At 35.7% G+C, this 18,596-nt stretch overlaps 1 protein-coding gene across 4 annotated transcripts in view; it reads left to right on the plus strand.

The window, feature by feature from the left end:
- VPS13A (vacuolar protein sorting 13 homolog A) overlaps positions 1–18,596 on the plus strand; it is a 269,159-nt gene that overhangs the window by 127,506 nt on the left and 123,057 nt on the right. For all 4 annotated transcript variants that reach the window (XR_013485955.1, XM_078152664.1, XM_020995599.2 and 1 more), the window contains exons 35-37: positions 12,234–12,378; positions 14,094–14,221; positions 15,101–15,270. Coding sequence is in view for 3 of the 4 variants with exons in the window: in XM_078152664.1 (XP_078008790.1) it covers positions 12,234–12,378; positions 14,094–14,221; positions 15,101–15,270 (443 nt within the window). In the remaining variant the exon portion in view is untranslated. The remainder of the gene's footprint in view (positions 1–12,233; positions 12,379–14,093; positions 14,222–15,100; positions 15,271–18,596) is intronic.

An 18,596-nucleotide genomic window follows, 5' to 3' on the forward strand; every position in this document is an offset into this window, starting at 1 on the left:
TTCTTTGGTCACAAACCCTTCCCTTATCCATAGATTTCCATGCTCACTTTATTTGCTTATGGTATCACCCTTTATGTTTAAACCCATTACCCATTTTGACCTCATCTTGATATATGGTGTGAGATGTTGGTCTATGCCTCATTTCTTCCAAACTGCTTTCCAATTTTCCCAGCAGTTTTTGTCAATGGTGAGTTCTTACTTCCCAAACCTTGCATCTTCAGGATTATCAAACACTTGATTACTATGGAGATTTACTCCTGTGTATTGTGTACCTAATCTCCCTTTCTTAGCCAGTACCAGATTGTTTTGATGATTAACACTTTGTAGGTTGAAATCTGGTACTGCTGGATTGCCTTCTATCACATCTTTTCATTGATTCCCTTCTCTGGATTGACTTTTTGTTCTTCCAGATTCATTCTGTTATTTTTTCTAGCTCTACATAATAATCATTTGGTTTCTTGGTTGGGTTGGTGTGGCATTGAATAAGTAAATTAACGTAGGTAGAATTGTTATTTCACCCACTAGTAGAGTTTCACTATGTGTTTGCTCCTGTAATTCATTTACCTTTTCCTTTACGAATTTGGCTGCTATGCTGTTTGGTGCATATGTGTTTAGTATTGATATTACTTTATTGTCTGTGGTACTTTTAGCAAGTTGTAGTTTTCCTGCTTATCTTTTTAATTAAGTTTATTTTTGCTCTTGCTTCATCTGAAATCATGATTTCTATCCCTGCCTTTTTTACTTCAGTTGAAACATAGTAGATTCAGCTGCAGCCCCTTATTTTAATTCAGTGTGTGTGTGTGTCTCTGTTTCAGGTAGGTTTCTTTTAAACAACTTGTTGGATTCTGGCTTCCAATATATTCTGCTATCTGCTTCCCTTTTATGGGTGAGTTCATCCCATTAGCATTCACAGTTATGATTAGTAACTGTATATTTTCCTCCATACTAATTTCTTCTGTTTATCTAACACTTTTTATCTTCTCCCTCCTCTAAAGTCTGTTTTTCTTCTGATGACTGCCTTCTTTTATATGCTGTCCCTCTTATTACTTCTTCCCCTTTCTTATGGCACCTTTCTTTTCTACTTTTCTATTGGGAAACATAGATTTCTATTACTGAGTGTGTGTGTGTGTGTGTGTGTGTGTGTGTGTGTGTGTACATACATATATATATTTTCATTATTTGAGTCAGTTTGGATATGAGTGAGGTTCAGGTGTTGACCGCCTCTTCCTCCATTTTCCCCTGCACTGTCAAAACTCTTCCTTATGTGCCTCTTTTATTGGAGATGATTTTTTCCGTTTTCTTCTTCTCCTGTCCTCCTTCTCTCAAGACATCCCTCTTTCTTACCTATTATTTTTTTTACATCATCCTGACATCATCATCTCACTGCCATGCTCTTTCTTTCTAGAAGAATCTTTCTAACCACTCTAAAAATGATTAAGTTTTTATAACTTATCTTCCCATATAGAATAGTAAACAGTTTAATCTTGGTTAGTCCCTAATGATTTCTGTTTCTAGTTTGCTTTTTTGTGCTTCTCTTGAGTGTTGTATTTGAAAGTCAGATTTTCTGTTAAGCTCTGGTCTTTTCATCAGGAATACCGAAAAGCTCTCTATTTCATTGAATGTCCATTTTCCCCTCTGAAGGAGTATGCTCAGGTTTTGCTGGATAAGTTATTCTTGGTTTTAATCCCAGCTTGTTTGCCTCTGGAATAACATATTCCAAGCCTTCCACTCATTTGATATGGTAACTGCTAAATCTTCTGTGAATCCTGACTGTGGTGCCACAGTATTTGACCTAGGACCTCTGAAATTTCTCTATGATATTCCTGAGAGTTTTCACTTTGGGATCTTTTTTAGGTTGTGACCCCTGGATTCTTTACATTTCTACTTCACCCATTGGTTCTAGGATATCGAGGCAGTTTTCCTTGATAAATTTTTCTTATAGGATATCTAGAATCTTTTTTTTATCTTGGCTTTCAGGTAGTCCAGTAATAATTAGGGGACAGCTAGGTGCCTCAGTGAATGGAGTACTGGGCTTGTTGTCAGGAAGATGAGTTCAAATCCAGCCTCAGACACTTATTGGCTGTGTGACCCTAGGCAGGTCACTTCACCCTCTTTGCCTTAGTTTCCTTGTTTGTAAAATGGGTTGGAGAAAGAAATGGCAAGCAACTCTAGGATCTTTGCTCAGAAAACTCTGTATGGGTTTATGAAGAGTCAACAGGACTAAACAATTGAGCAGCAAGAAGAGTCATTGTTACATCACCTTTCCATGATCTATTTTTCAGGTCATTTGCTTTTCCAGTGAGATATTTCACATTTCTTTTTCTTTTCTTTTCTTTTTTTTTTTTTATTCTTTTGACTTTGATTAATTGGTTTTGATGTCTTGTGTCTCATTTACTTCTACTTGTCCAATTCTGATTTTCAAGGAATTTTTTCTTCAGTGAACTTTTCTACCCCTTTTTCTGTTTGTCCAGTTCTGCTCTTCAAGCAGTTATTTTCATCATTGAATTCTTATACCTCTCTTACTCTTTGGCCAGTTATGTTTTTTAAGGGGGGTGTGTGTGTGTGTGTTTGTCTTTGTCTTTGACCAAGCTGTTAATTGTTTTGTCATAATTTTCTTTAATTTTTTTACGTAATTTTCCCTCTACCATTCTTATTTGGTTCTGAAATAATTTTTTGCTTTTCTAGGAATCTTGTTTTGCTTATGTTTCACATTGTTTTTATATGAGTCTTGTAACTGTTTTGACTTTGTTGTCTTCTTTTGAATTTATGTCTTATCTTCCCTGTTACCTTAGCAGCCTTATGGTCAGGATCATTTTCTGTTGTTTACTCATTTCTCTACCCTATTTTTTATTTAACTTTATGTTGAGGTCTCTTTCTGGCATATATCACATATCTCTCCTTCTAATCTCCTAAGTTGTCTTAGGCTTGAAAAAATTTCACCCTCACATTGTTGGCTCTGTAATTCTAGAATTCAGTTTGAGGCATTATTTTAAAATTGTTTGGAGAAAAATGTTGGTAGAGCTAAACTAAGTACTTCTTCTAGTCCCGGCATCTTTTCTCGTCCCCTCCATATGTATCCTTTAGAAAGGTTGGTGGTTGTGCAGTGCACAAAATGTGTTGTGGCCTGAAGTCAGTGTTCAAATTTGGCTTCTGATGCTTATCTACCTGTGCGACCCTTGTGTAAGTCTGCCTCAATTTTTTTCTTCTTCAAAATGGAAATACTAAAACCACTAACCTGACATGGTTCTTGTGTGAATTATATTATTTTAACTTAATTCATTAAAACTACTTATTTTAATTATGTAATTATATACAGTCAGTTGTCAACATTTGTGCATTTAACATTCATGACTTTAAGACTTAGCATGATTTTATTACGAAACTCATTTTCACATTTGCAGTTGTTCTGTCAATAGAGAAAGAAAATAAGTGATGCAATGCTCAAGTTTATATCTACAAAAAGGAGGGAAGTTTTCATAAGTGTTCATGAATCTGCTCCAAAAGATGCTAAAGTAGCCTTTCAAGTGGGCTATGAGGGAATTGAAAAAATGAAAAACTGGCTAAGTTCGTGAGATGGTGGCCACCTCTCCCTGGCATCTCTAGCCTGGTGACACTCCTGCTAATGCTGTTGGGTTTCCAAGCTTCTGGAGAAGTAGCACATGTGAGTTGTTAGGCAGGGTTTCCTAGGGGTGAGTGATTCACCCCAAGGAATGTGCTTTTCTTTGGGAACAGTTTAACCACTTAGCAAAAGGCAGATTAGAGATGTCAGGTATTGCCTCTTTCTCTTTTTTACCTTAGGGTTCCAGCCCCAGCCCATCCCAATCCAGTCTTGCATTGCCTGCATTTTATGGTTTATTTATTTGCTGTGTTATAAAAAAATGCATGTTATAAGAATTAATGTTTTGGTATAAAGAATTTTATGCAGGAAAGTGCATTTTCAGCAATCTAGTGAAAGACTACAGTTTTTGGTCACCCTAGGTTTGTTATCCCCTATATCCCATAGATTTATTTTATCAGTATTTGTGCATTTATACTTTTGTGCCATTTTTAAAGACGTTACCCCTGGGAAAGTTGAAGATTGACCACAATTACAATACAGTATTTGTAAAGTATACCCAGTGTAGTTATCATTTAGAGAAACACAGAAATTAGAAGTAGTAGCAAGTTGTTTTGATGGGGAAACAATAATGCCATTTTGTATGTGTTAAGTTTGAGGGGTGATTTATAGCTATTTGAAGCACAGATAATTCTTCCTAACTGTACTTTCATATTGATGTTTTTCTATGTCTCCTATTAAGATATGGAACACTTTGCCAAATTGCTTATTGTTCTATTTTACTTTGTCTTTTAAAAATACATTTGATTGTTGTAAGATTTTATACCGTTGTATACAAATAATGTATATTTTAAAATTTTCATTTGGAGAGACAGAGCCAAGATGATAGAAAAAAAGGCAGATACTCTTTTGAGTTCTTCCAGATTCCCCTTCTAACAACTTTAAAATAGCTCCTAAAAAAAGAATTTTGGAACGGCAGAACCAGTAGAAGGGTAGGGTGAAAAAATTTTCCAGCCCAAGACAACTTAGAAGATTGGTGAGGGGTGAGAGTCAAGTTCATTATAGTGCAGGCCAAACCCCAGCAAGGCATCAGCAAGCCTCAGGACCAACTGAATCAACATGGGTAATTGAATTGGAATTAGTGGCTTCCAGAGCTCTCAGCCCTCACGCAGATGGTAAGGAGGTCAGAAGGAGATAATAGGGAACCCTTTGCTGGCACTGGTTGCAGAACTCTATTGTGTTGCTTGTATGTGGTTCCAGGTCACGGTTCCAGGGCAAGGAGGAGCCATTAGCATAGTAGGGCATGTGGCTGCAGGTGGACAGGGGCCCTACTCATAATTTCAGGGCAGAAAAAAGTGCTCATGCTCACTCATAGACCAGAGTACAGGTCAGGAGAGCAGTGACCACACCTCTCAGACCATACCATCTTGGAAGAATTGAAAACTTATAGGCCCTCTATATATTACCAACAAAGCCCAACAGCAAGAGATAGAGAAATCCCATTTAAACTTACTGTAGACATTATAAAATATTTAGGAGTCTACCTCCTGAAACAAACCCAGGAACTCTATGAACACAATTACAAAACACTTTTCACACAAATAAAATCAGATCTAAATAATTGGAAAAACATCAGTTGCTCATGGGTAGGCCGAGCTAATATAATAAAAATGATAATCCTACCTAAGCTAATTTACTTATTTAGTGCCATAACAATCAAACTACCAAAAAATTATTTTATAGAATTAGAAAAAATAATAACAAGATTCATTTGGAAAAACAAAAGGTCCAGAATATCAAAGGAACTAATGAAAAGAAATGCAGGGGAAGGTGGCCTAGCCATTCCAGATCTTAAATTGTATTACAAAGCAGCAATCATCAAAACTGCTTGGTACTGGCTAAGAAATAGGGAGGTGGATCAGTGGAATAGGTTAAATATGCAAGACACAGTAGTCAATGACTATAGTAATCTATTATTTGATAAACCCAAAGACCCCAGCTTCTGGGATAAGAACCCACTCTTTGAAAAAAACTGCTGGGAAAACTGGAAAAGAGTATGGCAGAAACTAGGCATAGACCCAAATCTCACACCATATACCAAAATAAAGTCAAAATGGGTTCATGACTTAGATATAAAGGCTGATACCATAAGTAAACTGGGAGAACAAGGAATAGTTTACCTATCAGATCTATGGAGAACAGAAGAATTCATGACCAAACAGGAGATAGAGAACATTATGAAAAGCAAAATGGATAATTTTGATTACATTAAATTGAAAAGTTTTTGCACAAACAAAGCCAATGCAACTAGATTAGAAGGAAGGTAGAAAATTGGGAAAGAATTTTTATAACCAGTCTCTCTGATAAAGGCCTCATTTCTAAAATATATAGAGAATTAAGACAAATTTATAAGAACACAAGCCATTCCCCAATTGATAAATGGTCAAAGGATATGAACAGACAGTTCTCAGATGAAGAAATTAAAGCCATCTATAGTCATATGAAAAAATGCTCTAAATTGTTATTGATTAGAGAAATGCAAATCAAAACAACTCTGAGGTACCACATCACACCTATCAGATTGGCCAACATGACAAAACAGGAAAATGATAAATGTTGGAGAGGATGTGGGAAAATTGGAACACTAATACGTTGTTGGTAGAGTTGTAAAATGATCCAACCATTTTGGAGAACAATTTGGAACTATGCCCAAAGGGCTACAAAAATGTGCATACCCTTTGATCCAGCAATAGCACTTCTAGGGCTATATCCCAAAGAGATCAAACAAATGGGAAAAGGACCCACATGTACAAAAATATACATAGCAGCTCTTTTTGTGGTGGCAAAGAATTGGAAATTGAGAGAATGCCTATCAATTGGGGAATGGCTGAGCAAGTTGTGGTATATGAATGTAATGGAATACTATTGTGCTGTAAGAAATGATGAATAGGCTGACTTCAGAAAAACCTCGGAAGACTTATATGGTCTAATGCTGAGTGAAGTGAGCAGAACCAAGAGGACTTTGTACACAATAGCAGCCACGCTATAAAATGACTAAGAATGTTAAACTGAACCCTTCTCAGCATTACGAGGATCTAAGACATCTCCAGAGGCCTCAGGATGGAAAATGCTGTCCACATCCAAAGAAAGAACTATGGAAGTCGAATTGCTATCACTTATTTTTACCTTCTGTCGAGTTTTGTTTCATCTTTCTAATGGTTCCTCCTGTTGGTTTTAATTTTTACTTACAACTTCACTGATGTGCAAATATGTTTAATGGGTAAGTAAATGTAAAGCCTATGTCAGATTGTGTGCCTTCTTTGCGGGCAGGGGGGAGAAAAAGGGAGAAAAATTTTCAACTCAAAAGCATATGGAAAAAAAAATTTAAAAAATAAAAATTTAAAAAAAAAACCTTGTAGGCCCTCCAGAGCTAGTTCTGAAAAAAGCAGCATGAAAACCTTGAGCTTGGGATGGTGCCTCCATATCCCAGAAGCAGAGCCCAACTTTAACATCAAGCTAAAAGTCAAGAAATAGGCTGGAAGAATGAGAAAAAACAAAACAAAAAGAACCTGACCATGGAAGGTCACTATAATGATGAGGAAAACCAAAACATGAACTTAGAAGACAACAGTGTCAAAACAGCTACATCCAAAGACTCAAAGAAGAATGTGAATTCTTGTCTGGCCCCAAAAAGAATTCCTAGAAGAATTCAAAAAGAAGTTTAAAAATCAAATAAAAGAGGTAGAGGAAAAATTGGAGGAAGTGAAAGTGATGCAAGAAAATAATGAACGAAGAGTCAACAGTTTGGTAAAGAGGCACAAAAAAATATTGAAGAAAAAACACCCAAACCAGAATTGGCCAAATGGAAAAGGTGGTATAAAAGCTCACTGAAGAAAATAGTTCCTTAAAAATTAGAATTGGGTAAGTGGAAGCTAATGACTCCACGAGACATCAAGAAACAATAAAACAAAGTCAAAATAATAAAAAAAAATAGTTTATGTGAAATATCTTCTTGGAGAAATAACTGACCTGGAAAACAGATATCTAAGAATTATTAGACTATCTGAAACTCATGGGGGAAAAAAAAAGAGTATAGACTCTCCTTCAAGAAATTATCCAAGAAAACTGCACTGATATTTTAAAACCAGAGGGTAAAATAGAAATTGAAGAAATTCATTGATCATTTTTTGAAAGAGATCCCAAAATGAAAACTCCCAGGATTTTCAGTAGCCAAATTCCAGAGCTCCCAGGTCAAGGAGAAAATATTTCAAGCATCCAGAAAGAAATAGTTCAAATTTCTTGGAGCCACAATCAGGATAACACAAGATTTAGCAGCTTCTACGTGAAAAGATCCAGAGGTCTTGCAGTATGATAATCCAGAGGGCAAAGAAGCTAGGATTATAACCAAAAACATTCCCTGTCCTGCAAAACTGTGTATAACCCGTTGGGGGAAAAATAGACATTTAATGAAATAGAGGGCTTTCAAGCATTTCTGATGAAAAGACCAAAGGTGCATAGAAAATTTGACTTTAAGATACGAGCCTCAAGAGAAGCATAAAAAGGTAAACATGAAAGAGAATTCATAAGGGATTCAATAAGGTTAAACTGTTTACATTCCTAGCTGGGAAGATATTTGTAACTCCTGAGAACTTTATGATTTTTTAGGGTTGTTAGAAGCAGTATACATAGATAGAGGGCACAGATGTGAGTTGAGTATAGATGGGGTGATATGTAAAAAAATAAAATTAAGCAGTGGGAAAGAGGGATCTACTAGGGAAGATAGGGGAAGTGAGATGGTGGTGGTGGTTGTTCAGTCATTCTTTGTGACCCATGGACCATAGCACACCAGGCCCTTCTATCCTCTACTATCTCTCAAAGTCTGTCCAGGTTCATGTTCATTGTTTTCATGCAGCTATCTCTCTCATCCTCTGCCATCTTTTCCATTTGTCCTCAGTTTTTCCCAACATCAGAGTCTTTTCCATTGAGTCCTGTCTTTTCATTATGTGGCCAAAGTATTTAAACTTCATTTTCAGTGTTTAGCCTTCTAGTGAATAGGCTGAATTAATTTCTTTAAGTATCGGCTGATTTGATCTCCATGCTGTACAAGGGACCCTCAAAGTCTGTCTTTTTACCACAATTTGAAAGTGTTGATTCTGTGGCTCTCACCTGTCCTTATAGTCCAGGGGAGAGTGAGAATGGGGTAAATTATCTCACATAAAAGAGGCACAAAAGAGCTTTTGCAATGAAGGGGAAGATAGAGTGTTAGGGATAAGCAACACTTGAACCTTAGTCTCATTGGAATTGGCTCCGAGAAAGGACTAATGTACACATTCAATTGGGTGTGGAAAAATATCTTACCCTACAGAGAAATAGGAGAGGAATGGGGTAAGACTTGAAAGGGGGGCTGGTAGAAGGGAGGGTGGATTGGGGGAGATGGTGGTCTGAACCCTTTTGAGGAGAAATAGGGTGAAAGGAGAATGAGAGGATAAATGGAGAAAATAGGATGTAGGGAAATAGACAGTAATCTTAATTGTAGAAAAAATGTATAGGAAGTTTCTCTGATAAAGGCCTAATTCTCGAATATATAAAGAACTGAGTCAAATTTATAAGAATACAAGTCATTCCCCCATTGCTAAATGATCAAAGGATATGAACAGGCAGTTTTCAGAAGAAGAAATCAAAGTTACCTATATGAAAAAATGCATTGTCACTATTTGAGAAATGCAGATTAAAGTAACTTTGAGATACCACCTCACACCTTTCAGACTGGCTAATATGATAGGAAGAGAAAAATGACAAATTGGAGGGAATGTGGGAAAATTGAGACACTAAAGTACCATTGATAGAGATATAACTGATTTCAGCCATTCTGGAGAGCAGTTGGGACTACAAAATATGCATACCTTTTGACTCAACAATACCAGTACTAGGTGTGTATCCCAAAGAGATTTAAAAAATAAAAAAAGGAGAAGGACCTCTATGTATAAAAATGTTTATAGTGGCTCTTTTTGTGGTGGAAAAGAACTGGGATTTGAAGGGATGCCCATCCACTCAACACATTGTGGCATGTGATTGTGTTGGAAATACTATTGTGCTCTAAGAAATGATGAGCAGGATGCTTTCAGAAAAATCTGGAAAGACTTACATGAACTGATGCAAAGTGAAGTGAGCAGAACCAGGAGAACATTCTACACAGTAACAGCAGTATTGTATGATGATCAGCTGTGAATGACTTAGCTATTCTGAGCATTACTATGATCCAAGACAATTCCGAAGGATTTATGATGAAAAATACCATCCACCTCCAGTGAAAGAACTGATGCAGTCTGACTGCAGATCAAAGCCAACTTGATTTTTTACTTTTTTAATTTCTTGGGGTTTTTTTGTTTGTTTTTGGTCTGTTTTCTTTTACAACATGACTAAAATGGAAATACGTTTTGCCCAACTGCATATGAATAACCTATATCAAATTGCTTGCCTTCTCTACACGGGGGGGGGGGGGGAGGGAAGAGGGAAAGAATTTGGAACTCAAAATTTTAAAGAAATGTTAAAAGTTATTTTTTTGGAAATTGGAAAAAAAATTTTTAAGTTACTAGAACATATTAATACATTGACAAGTCTAGTCATACTCCCCATCATCACCTCCTAAGAATAAAGAAATCTAAATAATTCATTTTGTTTTTGCTAATTAAATTTTTCGTTAAGCTGAAAAAAATTTATTTTCATTTGACTTTATATGACTGTGTAGAGAGGAAGTGAAGAAAGGGGAAAAGCAGAGACACAGATAAGAAACGGTGATATTTATAAATCTCAAAGTCTCATATAAATGTATTTGAATCCCTGTGAGTTTGAAGAAATCTATATGCTAATATAGTTAGATGTTGCCAATACACTGTCTCTGTATTTATTGCATGTATTAATGTATGTAATAAGAGATTAGGGAGTAGGGGTATTAGGACAATAAGTTATAGATTCAGAATTCTCATTGAAAGTATTTTGATCAATTAAGTATATTATTGGATTTTAAATTTTAGAACTGGAAGAGACGTTAGAGATCATCTATATGTCTAACCCCTCTGATTTTTCAGAAATTTCAGAGACCCTTCAAAATTAAGTTTCCTGTAAATCCAAAAGCTTTCTGTTCCATTAATTGCATGGAGAAACACACACACACACACACACACACACTCTCTCACACTCTCTCTCTCTCTCTCTCTCTCTCTCTCTCTCTCTCTCTTCTCATTCTTTAACTTACATACTTTAATGTAAGCAAACATTAATTTGAGCATAGCTCATAGTGGCTATGATTAGTGAGCACACCCAGGGACCCAGCTTCACTGGTAGTTTTAAAGGACCAAAAGTTTTGTAACACACCCAGCATTTTAAGTAGTTTGTAGATTAATCCTCCGATGAGTCCATTTATACATTGTTCAAAATGCTAGCAGCTAGTGTAAGCTTCTGAAGACAAGGTTTTCTTTTTCCTTTTCTTCTTCTTACTTTAATAGTAATGTCTTCTTTCTGTTCTTTTGGAAACATTTAAATTCCCCATTTTAAAAGATTAATTTCGTTGGATCCCTCTTGCAATATCTTCCTTTGACAGCTTCCTTATATGAGTGTGATAATAGCAATAGTTCATATTTGCAAAACACTTTTGTTGTTATTCAATCATGTCCAACTCTTCATTATCCCTGTTGGTGTTTTCTTGGCAAATTTAGTGGAGTGGTTTGCCATTTCCTTCTGCAGCTCATTTTACAGATTAGGGACTGAGGCAGACAGGGTTAAGTGACTTTCCTAGGGTCTCACAGCTACCAAGTTTCTGAGGCCAGATCTGAAATCAAGAAGATGAGTCTTTCCACTGAGCCACCTTGTTGCCCATGCATAACACTTAGAGGTGTTCAAATGATTTTACTGGTATCCCCATTCTTCAGATGAGAAAATGGAGACCCAGAGTATTATAGGAATTGTCCAAGAACATGTAATTGTTAAGTGTTACCTGGAATTTGAACCTAGGTGTCGGCAGATTGAAAGCTGAATTTTCTTTCTCCTATATCACAAATTCAAGTCTTTAATTGACTTTACATTCCAGCTTCATTTTTGCTTGATTCAGTAGCATAATATCAGACTTGAACTGTTATTACAATACTGGATTGTTCTGTTAATATGAAATTACTACAATGATTAATTTCATTAATGCAGACTAGGTTTTAATTCACTGTTTTATATATTTATAGTTCTAATTATTAATCATTTTTCGCCCCTTGGTAGCTCACATATTATTCCAAGAAACCATAATTAAATCATTCATAATATCCTTTGTTCCATGTTAAATTTTTGTATTAAAAAAGAAATAGTATTATAAAGAATGCAGGCTTTAAAATAATAAAAGTGACAATGTGTACAAAGATACAATTTTTAAAAATAGCTTTTAGTTTTAGAATGTATTTAAACATATTTAATTTCTGTAAGATTAGGACATCCTTGTGGAAATCATATATTCCATTATTAAAAATTTAGTGTAGGTCATATGACCATTTGGAAATATAAAAATATAGTCAGTACATATTCATTAATTTTCTAAGTTGGTTGTAGAGGACAACTGGATGCTAATGGTTTAATAATTCTTTTAATATTGATGTGTCAGAATGAGAATTTTGTATTTTCTGCTTACTTTGAACAGCTTATTTTGAGTCAAGAAGACATGACTATGATAGTTAAAATGCTGTATGAAAATATATGGATTATAGATACCAGTCCTTCAGTAGCTACAGTCATAGAAGAGTCTAATGGTGTTAGTGATCCTACAACTCATCGTCTTTCTGGAGGTATGTTTTTTAACTTTAAGAAATAGTACAGGATCATATGGTTATTAGTTATTTATTAGTTTTGAGAAAATGTATGTGAGAACTTATTTATTAATACTTGCATATCTGAGGATTATCTGGTATAAATATTGCATTGCCATTTTTATTATAAATAAAAGTCAAGTATTGACATAATTCTCTATTTCTTGTTACTTTTCGCTTCTTTTCCCTTCTATGATGATTCTCAAATCTTTTTACCTATTGTTACCTGACTTTGTTTCACATCTCTACCTGTCTGTTGCATATCTCAAACAAGATGTCCAGTAGGTATCTTACATTCAATATGTCTAAAACCAAATCCATTTTTTTCCCCTCCCAACCCCTCTTCTCTGCCAAACTTCCCTATTAGTATCAAGAACACCACCATTTCCCCCTGCCTACCCCCTTCCACCCAGTCTCACAGGTTCATAACCTAGGTATCAACCTTAACTCCTTACTCTCCCTCACCTCCCATATCCAATCTAGTACCAACGCCTATTGATTTTACGTTTATTATATCTCTTTTGTGCACTCCCTTGTGTACTTCTGTCCTCTGACACACTTCCACTCTCCATGTATGGGTCTTTATCACTTCATACCTTGACTATTGTAATTACCTTCATATTGGTCTTCTTGCCTCAAGTCCCTTCCCAGTTCAGTCCATCCTCCACTCAGTTGCCAAGGTAATCTTCCTGAAGCACAGATTTGTCTATATCGCTATCACCACCACCCACCTCAATAAACTCCATTGGCTACCATTTGTCTTCAACATCAGATATAAAATTCTCTGTCTTTTAAAGATCAAAATAGAGAAGGAAAGGGAAAATTTATTAAAAAACAAAACAAAAACTTTTGTTATGTAGATTTTCTCATCAGAATGCTTTTTGGTCCTTATTTTTTTATTTTAAGTAGTGATGCGGTTGAAAGTATACTTGATCTAAACTCAAAGGACCCAAGTTAAGATTCTGGCTTTTCTACTTACTACCTATAACCTCAGGCAAGTGACTTAACGTTTCTAAGCCTCAGTTCTCTCAGCTATGAAATATGGGTTAACAGTGAAAGAGAGCAAAGATGTGTAGACTATGCAAGCATCTTGCTTTCAGGATCATGAATATTTGGAAGAAAAATTTTTTTATATGAATTTGCGATTTTTTTTTTTTTAGCATAGGGAGCTATGAGGAATTTCTGTACCGTTTCACTGCTACTCATCTTATAAAGAGAGTTGTTTGAGGTGACTTGCCCCGGGTAATAAAAATAGTATGTGTCAGCACATGAACCTAGGTTGTTTGACTGTCTTATTAGGTGAATTAAAAAGATGGGCCTTTGTTGCAGGGACAAACATGAGTTACTATATGATTTTATTTTAATCTTTGATTTATTCAGTACTTCTACCAGTATTTATGACAAATTGTATGTATTTTGTGTGTGTGTTTGTGTGTGTGTGTGTAGAGAGGGTAAGTTTTCCAGCTGACTCCTATATTGCTGCATGTTATAAAAAAAAAATTAAGTAAAAATGAATGCTAGTGAAGTCAAATCTTTTTTTCTCACCATTTTCTCTGGTGTCTGATGATTTTTTTTATCATATCTATTATATGTTCTCATCTGCTGAAGTCACTATCAAAGCTAAAGCTTTTTTTAAAAAGTGCTTTTCTGTTATTTTAATTCTCATGTTTTTCAATGCCTTCAATTTCTCTAAGGAACAACTTTAGTGACAGCAGCAGTGGTGGAAATGCATTCACATGCACCACGTATTAAGACTACATTAAACCTCAATTTCAGAACTGACTATATGACCTTAACTGTATACAGCCCAGATCCTAAAAATGTAAGTAATGGAAGCAGGTAAAATAATGTCCATGTTACCTTTCCAGTGGCATAGTTTTTATATCTAATTTTAGACCAGTTATGAAAAAAGCATATGAATGTATGAAATTACTAAGGGAGAGGATATAGAAAAAAGAGGAGGATAAGAACAGATATTTGGTTGAACCCCTCATTAATGTATCACTATGAGAAATCAGTGAAGGAGATAGAAGGAGCAGTTAAATTTAGAAATGTATTATCCGAAGATGAGGGAAGAGGGTTGTGGTCAATTGTGTCAGTAAAACAAAGGTAAGAAAGGTGACTGAAAAGTGTTATTGTATTTGATGATTAGGAGGTCACTGGTGACCTTTGAGAGAGCAGTTTCATTAAGAAGGATATATAAACTCAAAGGCACATGAAATGGGATAGAAGGAAAAAGGGAAGGATATTTATGGGCCTGGGGAAACCTAGGTGTGGTTTGTAGATAGATGGAAGGAGGTATTGTATCTAGGGAAAAACTGAAAATACCGGTATATTTAGGATAGGAACTGGTTTTTTTAAACCCCCTTTTCATTTTTGTGTTTTCAATGCCTAGCACAAAACCTTGAACATAGCATGTTTTTATTAAAATTTTTGTTGAATTGAATTGCTTCCATTATTAGTAGGCAAAAAAATTTCTGACATTCTAATATTAATGTTTGCATTTCCTTAAATCATAGAAAGCCAGGGGTTTATATATAATAAAGAGCTTAATCAACAATTTACAGTGTAATAAATTTTAAAATTTAATGTTTTTTTCCCACATATATATTGAACACTAACTTTCGTTACAATGGTGTTTTGATTTTTTGGGGGAAGGGGGAAGCAAGTTAATATTTGTGCTTATTTCTCTTTCAAATAGACTTCCTTCGTAGATGTTCGAGATCCTCAGTTGAAACTTGCAGAGTTTAAATTGGAACAGATTTTAATTGTGGGGAAAATGTTGACAGATGACTCAGTGTTTTTTTCATTGTCCTTGAAAAACTGTATATTAGAAGATAAACGGAGCCATATCCGGAAGGCAACTCCACAGTATGTATAGTAACAGTTTTCTGAGTTTATGATTAGGAATACTTGATTTATTACTATTACAAATCTTTAACGAAATGTCAGTTCTAAATCAACTTGCAAAATCATTACTTCAGGCACCAATAATAACAATAATTACATTTTATATAATTTTAAATATGGAGGCACTTCAAACATGATCTCATTTCATATCCATAGCAGCCCTGGGAGATTGGTTCTGCATATAGTTTTATACTTATTTTATACATGGTAAAACTGTGTTATATTCCATAGTTATACAGCTAGTAAATAATCTGAGGCAGCAATTGAAAGCAGGGTTTTTCTGACACCTGCCGTCTCCCTTTCAGTTGTACCACACAGTTTTCTTATTAAGTCATGTTAGGTAACCATGATAGGCAACTGTGTAGTAGTCTATTACCTTCTCAGATCATGTATGTGAGATACAATGGAGAGCCTCTAAAGAATTTTCATCATGACAAGAGCTACCCATTTCTTTGTCTTATTAGTCCTATGAGTACAAATGATATCATCAGAGGAATACTGAAGGATTACAGTGCTAACGATTACAAAGTCCTGGACAAAATACCTTTGGGGGGGATTATGAGAAATAGTAATTAGGGGGATCAGGATAGGCCTTTTGTAGGAAATGGCAAATGAACTAAGCCTTGAAAAAAAAAAGCTAAGGAATCTCTAAAGTGAGAATGAATATTATATTGTGAATTTTGTATAAGTGTATCTGATTGTCTGTGTAAAGTCAACAAGTATTTATTAAACTCTTACCATGTACTCTGCACCATGCTACGCATTAGGATTGCAAAGAATTGGCAACAGTCTTCTTTGTTGTTGTTCGGTCATTTTAGTTGTGTCTGAGCCTTTGTGACCCTGTTTGGTTTTTTTTTTTAAATTAATTTATTTTTTGTTTTCAGCAATCACTTCCAAATGCTTTTGATTTTTAAATTTTTTCCCCCTCCCTCCTGGCCTCCCTCCAAGACGGTGTGCAGTCTGATATAGGCTCTAAATATACATTCTTATTAAACATATTTTCACATTAGTCATGTTGCAAGGAAGAATTAGAACCAATAGAAGGAACCCCAAAAAAGAGGAAACAAAACAGAAAAGAAAAAAAGAGCAAATAGTATGCTTCAATATGCATTCAAACTCCATAGTTCTTTCTTTGGATATGGATAGCATTTTCCATCATAAGACTTTTGGAGATGTCTTAGATCCTTGCATTGCTGAAAAGGGCTAAGTCTGTCAACGTTAGTCATCCCATAATGTGGCTGTTACTGTGTACAACATTCTCTTGGTTCTGCTCATTTCATTCAGCATCAGTCCATACAAGTCTTTCCAGGTTTTTCTGAAGTCTGCCTGTTCATCATTTCTTGTAACACAATAGTATTCCATTACATTCATATAGCACAACTTATTCAGCTGTTCTCCAATTGATCGACATTCCCTCAATTTTCAGTTCTCTGCCATGAGAGAAAGAGCTGCTATAAATATTTTCATTTGAGGTTTTCTTGACAGAGGTATTATAGTGGTTTGCCTTGTCCTCCAGCCCATTTTATAAATGAGGAAACTGAGGCAAACAAGACAAAATGACTTTCCCAGGGTCACATGGCTAGTAAGTGTCTTAGGCCAGATTTGAACTCAGGAAGATGAATCTCCCTGACTTCAGGCCTAGCAGTCTTTCCACTTCTTTCATTCCAAAGGGGAAACAAAATGCAAACAATCATGTACATACAAGATACATACAGATTAAATTGGAGGTCATCTCAGAGGGAAGGTACTAGCATTGTGGATTATTGGGGAAAAAACCCTTGGATAAGGTAGGATTAGGTAGGAGTTGAGACTTGAAAGAAGTCAAGAGGTGTAGATGAGGAAGGAGAATTTTAGGCATAGGAGATAGCCAGTTAATAGGTATGAGGTTGGAAAATGAAGTGTCATACGTGAGGAAAACAAGAAGGCCAGTTTGAGTGGTACATGGAATACATGAAGGAAAATAAAATAAAATTCATTATCTTTGAAAGCTAAGCTGGAGCCTATTCATGAAGGTCTGTTTATGTTATCCTATACCAGAGGAAGCCATTAAATCATCTTCATCAAGAGAAGTAGCCTTTTCAGATCTGTCCTTTAGAAATATCAGATTGTCTCTTTCCCTGTTGCTGCTGAGTCGAGCGGGAGGTGGAGGCTTCTGGGTGTTTTCAAAATTTAGCTTCACTCATGAACCGCTGCCATGGCCGAGGAAGGCATTGCTGTTGGAGGTGTAATGGACGTTAATATTGCTTTACAAGAAGTGCTGAAAACTGCACTCATCCAAGATGGCCTGGCTCGTGGAATTCGTGAAGCCACCAAAGCCTTGGACAAACACCAAGCCCATCTTTGTGTTCTTGCTTCCAACTGTGATGAACCTATGTATGTAAAGTTGGTTTAAACATAAAGGGTGATACGATAAGCAACTTAGGGGAGCATGGATAAGGGAAGGGTTTGTGACCGAAGAAGAGAGAAAGAGGATCATGGGAAGTCAAATGGACAATTTTGATTAATGAAATGTAAAAGCAAAACTAATGCAGCCAAAATTAGAAGGAAAATGGGAAATTCAGAAAAATTTACATCAAGTTCCTCTGATAAAAGCATTGTTTCTCAAATATATAGAGAACTGAGCCAAATTTATTGAAATACAAACCATTCCCCAGTTGATATATGGTCAAAGGACATGAACAAGTAGTTCTCAGAAGAACTCAAAGCTACCAATAGTCACATAAAACAAGCTCTGAGTTACTATGGATTAGAGAAATGCAAATTAAAACAGCTGAGATACCACTTCACACTTACCAGATTGTCTAACAGGACCAAAAAGGAAAATGAGAAATGCTGGAGGGAATGTGGGAAAATTGGGAAACTAACACACTGACAGTGGAGTTGTGAACTGGTCCAACCATTCTGGAGAAAAATTTCGGACTTCACTCAAAGGGTTATAAAACTGTGCATTCCCTTTCACCCAGCAATACTACTTACCAGGTCTTTATCCCAACAAGAGCAAAGAGAAGGGGAAAGGACCTATTTGTACAAAAATATTTATAAGCAGCTCCTTTTGTAGTGGTGAAGAATTGAAAATTGAGGGAATGTCTATCAATCAGGGACTGGCTGATCAAGTTTTTGTATATGATTGTGATGGAACACTATTGTGTCATAAGAAATCACAAGCAGAATGGTTTCAGAATACCTGGGAAGACTTTTATGAACTTATTCAAAGTGAAGTGAGCAGAACCAGGAAAACATGGTGGATAGTAGCCCCAATATTGTAAGCTTGATCAGCTGTGAAAAAC

This window comes from Phascolarctos cinereus, unplaced genomic scaffold (genome assembly GCF_003287225.1).
Source record: "Phascolarctos cinereus isolate Bilbo 61053 unplaced genomic scaffold, phaCin_HiC Scaffold_4;HRSCAF=312, whole genome shotgun sequence".
Classification (NCBI taxonomy): Eukaryota; Metazoa; Chordata; class Mammalia; order Diprotodontia; family Phascolarctidae; genus Phascolarctos; species Phascolarctos cinereus.